At 55.8% G+C, this 1,420-nt stretch overlaps 1 protein-coding gene across 1 annotated transcript in view; it reads left to right on the forward strand.

Annotated features, from left to right (window-relative positions):
- The window catches only part of ATP2C2 (ATPase secretory pathway Ca2+ transporting 2), a 54,031-nt gene that overhangs the window by 19,995 nt on the left and 32,616 nt on the right, over nucleotides 1-1,420 (forward strand). Inside the window, exon 3 of the mRNA XM_004704761.2 lies at nucleotides 725-841. Within this exon, the coding sequence (XP_004704818.1) occupies nucleotides 725-841 (117 nt within the window). The remainder of the gene's footprint in view (nucleotides 1-724; nucleotides 842-1,420) is intronic.

The raw sequence follows: 1,420 nt of genomic DNA on the forward strand, positions 1-1,420 counted from the left end.
TGGGGGTCACCACCACATGAGGAACTGTATGAAAGGGTCGCAGCCTGAGGAAGGCTGAGAACCACTGTCCTGGTGTGAGGTATGCGTGATGGTGAGCCGTTCATAGCCCGCAGCCGCTCCAAGGGAGGAAGACGAGGCTTTCTGCTCCCGTGAAGACGCACAGCCTCAGGGAAGTTCTTCTCTGTCCTGTAGGGTCGTTGTGGGTTTTTTTTGTCTCCTCCTCCTACATAGAGTTGGCTTACTCCCGTGAACCTGAGGTTTCTAAACGTGGCTGATCCTTGGGATCCCCTGGGGATCTGGTGAAAATCCAGCTCCCTGGGCTCTCTCGGGGTGGGTGGGGCGGGGGACTTAGGCTCAAGACGGCCCTGCCGTAACTTTCAGGCAGTTTCCTTTAGTTTGCTCTTCAGTTCTTGTCAGTTGGCTCGGGCTGAATTTTTCAGAACTCGATCGCCAGACCTTTCTTTTGATAAGAAAGAACTGCCAGCCTTCTGGTTGGTCAACGCAGGGCCTCAAGTGCAGGGTCCTTGAACCCCGGGGCCCAGTGCTGGGTCTGAGCGGAACCCTGGGGCCCAGCGCTACGTCTGAACCAACCCCAGTCTTCAGTGGGCAAGCGTGTGTTCACCGTCGTCATCAGAGACGATGTTTTTTGGGTGGGGGGCCTGGGGCTGGGGCCTGGGTACCGGCGGCGGCGGGCAGCGAGCTCACCCTGGCTGGTCTCCTCTAGGTGGACTTGGAGAATGGGCTGTCCGAATTCTCGGTGGCACAGCGGCGGCTAGTCCACGGCTGGAATGAGTTTGTGGCCGACAATACGGAGCCTGTGTGGAAGAAATACCTGGACCAGGTAGGGCCCACGTGTTAGGTCTGCCCTCTGAGCAGCCTGAGGTGGGGGTGGGTGGAGGGGAGCCATCTCTTGTTTAAATATTGATCGAGGTGTCCTGGGGCAAGGCCTGCGGGATGGGGACAGGGCTGCTGTAAAGATAAAGAAGCCTCCCTTCCCCGTCACGCCCCTGTGGAAACTGCTCTCAGCCACTTAAGGAGCAGCAGGGAGCGTAACTTCCCGGTGACTGCGTGTCAGGCACCCTGCTAAGTGCTATGGGCTCTCACTGCGTCCTCCTGCGACCCAGCTCCCACCTCACTCACTGCCACTGAGGGGATGCCACACACAGCCACCCACCAGGACAGAGTAGAGCTGCCCCTGTGGGTTTCAGAGACTACAATTCTTTTTTTTTAATCATATTATTGGGGGCTTATACAATCCATTCTTATCACAATCCATACATCCATCCATTGTGTGAAGCATATATGTCCATTTGTTGCCCTCATCATTCTCAAAACATCTGCTCATTTTCGCCCTCCCTCCCCGCTCCCCCCTCCCTCATGAACCCTTCATCATGCATAAATTATTATGTTGTCATATGTT

This window comes from Echinops telfairi, unplaced genomic scaffold (assembly GCF_000313985.2).
Source record: "Echinops telfairi isolate 266 unplaced genomic scaffold, ASM31398v2 ScPeMD7_2291;HRSCAF=2852, whole genome shotgun sequence".
Taxonomy (NCBI): Eukaryota; Metazoa; Chordata; class Mammalia; order Afrosoricida; family Tenrecidae; genus Echinops; species Echinops telfairi.